We start from the raw sequence: 3248 nt of genomic DNA on the forward strand, positions 1-3248 counted from the left end.
TTCTTCACGCGTTCATCGCTAGCCTTATAAGGGATCTACTAGAGATGCTCTTAGCAAGTTAATTTGCTGTCAGTGCAGCACAACAACTTTGCTAATTCGTCATTATCTCAAGGAATCATGCTGCTTTGAGTTGTGGCTAAATAACATTTGTTTGGAGGACGCGCTGGCAATTAACCACTCCACACGAGCCCGCACCGTCGCATCTCTAAATCCCCCCACCCGTTGCGAAGCCCAGACCCAAACGCAGCACCAGAGGCCCAGACGAAGCGGCAGCAGCAGCCTGCGGAGAGAAGATGCTGTCGTCTTCCACGGCCCCCTCCCTCCGCCTCCACCACCACCAACTAGCCAGGCCCCACCGCCGCCGCCCGCCGGCTCCGGCGGCCTTCCGCCAATTCCAGTCCCCCGCTGCGGCCTCCCGGCCCCGCCTCCCCGCCGGGGCCGGGGTCCGCGCCCGCGGCGGCACCATCCGCGCTATCGACGCCGCCCAGCCGTTCGACTACGAGTCCCGCGCGGCGGGGCTGCTGGAGGAGCGGCAGCGCCTCAAGATCGCCATCGTCGGGTTCGGCAACTTCGGGCAGTTCCTGGCGCGCACCTTCGCGCGGCAGGGCCATACCCTCCTCGCTCACTCCCGCTCCGACCACTCCTCCCTCGCCGCCTCCCTCGGCGCCGCCTACTTCCAGGACCCGCACGACCTCTGCGAGTGCCACCCGGACGTCGTCCTCCTCGCCACCTCCATCCTCTCCGCCGAGGCCGTGCTCCGCTCGCTCCCGCTCCACCGCCTCCGCCGCAGCACCCTCTTCGTCGACGTGCTCTCCGTCAAGGAGTTCCCCAAGAACCTCCTCCTCACCTCCCTCCCGGAGGGGTTCGACATCCTCTGCACCCACCCCATGTTCGGCCCGGAGTCGGCCCGGGACGGCTGGGACGGCCTCCCCTTCGTCTTCGACAGGGTCCGCGTCGGCGACTCCCCCGCCCGCCGCGCCCGCGCAAACGCCTTCCTCAACATCTTCGAGCGCGAGGGGTGCCGCATGGTGGAGATGTGCTGCGCCGAGCACGACGCGCACGCCGCCGAGACCCAGTTCCTCACCCACACCGTCGGCCGGATGCTCGCCACGCTCGAGCTCAGCTCCACCCCAATCAACACCAAGGGCTACGAGACGCTGCTCCGCCTCGTCGACAACACCTGCAGCGACAGCTTCGACCTCTACAACGGCCTCTTCATGTACAACAAGAACTCCACGGACCTGCTCAACCGCCTCGAGTCCGCCATGGACTCCGTCAAGAAGAGGCTCTTCGACGGCCTCCACGAGGTGCTCCGGAAGCAGCTCTTCGAGGGCAAGGCCTCGCCGCCCCTCACCACCACCACCAGCAACCACACCGACGTGCGCCGGAGGCAGCTCCTCCTGGAGGGCAAGCCCCCCTCGCCCTCAGTGCCCACCCCCAACAACGTCACCGTCCCCAAGTAGCCTCATGCCTCTGCTTCCTCTGCTCTAGTCTGCTCTGCTCCGCTCCATGGTGATGTATGATTAATTTCAGTTCTTTGCCAGTCTTATACAGTGTGTTGTATTGTACTGTACCAGTTTGTATCTCTGCCGCCGAGTGATTCCCCATAGTAGGGATAGAAAAGCTTGCGTTGAACGATGAATATATGGGAATGATGAAATAAACTTGAATCGACATTGTGAAAGATCAGGAGCAAAACTGGCTCGGCTTGGCTTGTCTGACAGTGAGGATATATCGTGGATGAGTTCAGTCTTAGATCAAAATCAATGGGCTTTCTGACATTGGGATCTGAAAGTCCTTGTCGCCCCAAATGTTTCGTCAGTGACTCTCTCTGTTGGTTGCGAGAGCGACATCGGACGAGGTTAGGTGACCATCTGCTGCTAATCCTCTGTTCATTCGGTTGGTAATTTGGTTGGTAAGTTGCTTTCCTGACAGCGCCATTACTAGTGTGCCATCGATCGAAACTGTGTGCCATAATACATTGTTTAAGTAAGTACACATCACGGTATCATGGAACCACCCCTATCATGTCATAGTAGCTTCATTAGTCAGATGATGATCATCACTAAGCAAGCATGACGCTGCCTGCGAGTCATCCAACCAATATTGGAACATCATGAATTTTGCATATAACAGCGTAATTGGCGCCGATTTTTTTTCGTTTTCAAAAATTCAAACGTTTTGGGGGATCAGTTTCCGTGCGGGAATTCCTAGATGATTTGCAGTGCTAGTGTGCCTTTTCAGATACCATGCCTTAGATTTAGGTCTTATTTTAGTTTGTTGTGATTTTTTGGTAGAACCTTGGATTCCAAACATTTAATTGTTTCTCCCCCTTTATATCCACGGGATGATACTATGGTACTCTTATCAGTCTTATGCATCGATTTTATATTCGCTCCAACCTCTCCTTCCACTCATTCGGGTAGGAGTCGAGCATCTTTTGTGTTTTCTATGTTATGTCAATTTGCCTACTTTATTTAGAGCAACTTTAATAGGACAATCCATTTTGTTCGTTCATGTAGGTTAAGGTCGTCGCGGACAAAAACGTTGTCTCAATGCGTTGATCCATTCTCAAAATCCATCCGCATTGCGTCCGCAGAGACCCATTTCGGCACAAAATTGCGTCTGAAATGCGTTGGCATGGACGCACCGCGCGTCCCCTCTATGTCCGTCACGGTCTCATTTGTCGGCCGCGCAACCATCAATCATGTCTTATTAATTGACATCACCTACCTAGAGGCCCGCCTGACAGTGTGTGAATGGTTCGCGTGCCCATCCTTTTTTATGAAAGCGTGCGACGGGGCTGGCCTCATCCACTTCCAACCCCCGTACACATGTGGCCACGCGGTGCTCCCTCACCGGCGATCAGGAACCCTAGCAAGCCCAAACCACCATGGGGTTTATCAACATCAAGGGGAGTCGGAAGTTGTCCGCCGATGCGAGCTCTTCCCGCGGGCCGCCGGCGCGAGCTCCTCCGTCGTTGCGTGCTAAACGTGGCTCCCCATTGGAGTGGCATTGCATGTACATACCAGTCCACCGACGAGCTCCGCGAGTGGGTGAGCGCGCCTCCGATCCACTACGACGCGACACCGGAGAAGAAGACGACACATCTTGAGCGCTAGAAGGCGCACTGGCTCACCGAGGAGGAGGTCGGCGGCGAGCGGTAGATGCTTTTGGGAGCAGTAGCTGCGTCACGACGCGGAGGCACTGCGTCTTGAGGAGGAGGAGGAGTGCGCACGGCGAGCCGC

General features: G+C 56.8%; 1 protein-coding gene across 1 annotated transcript; it reads left to right on the forward strand.

Moving 5' to 3' along the window:
- The first annotated feature begins 224 nt into the window (after window positions 1-224).
- On the forward strand, window positions 225-1684 carry LOC123407447 (arogenate dehydrogenase 2, chloroplastic-like). Its single transcript, XM_045100583.1, has one exon. It carries the CDS (start codon window positions 294-296, stop codon window positions 1461-1463), a length of 1170 nt encoding a protein of 389 aa, XP_044956518.1. The 5' UTR covers window positions 225-293; the 3' UTR covers window positions 1464-1684.
- Window positions 1685-3248: the final 1564 nt, after the last annotated feature.

The sequence above is a fragment of the Hordeum vulgare genome, chromosome 7H (genome assembly GCF_904849725.1).
Source record: "Hordeum vulgare subsp. vulgare chromosome 7H, MorexV3_pseudomolecules_assembly, whole genome shotgun sequence".
Classification (NCBI taxonomy): Eukaryota; Viridiplantae; Streptophyta; class Magnoliopsida; order Poales; family Poaceae; genus Hordeum; species Hordeum vulgare.

Excerpts from the sequence above, each read along its gene's own strand:
- LOC123407447 (XM_045100583.1), top strand. The coding sequence starts at position 294 with ATGCTGTCGTCTTCCACGGCCCCCTCCCTCCGCCTCCACCACCACCAA.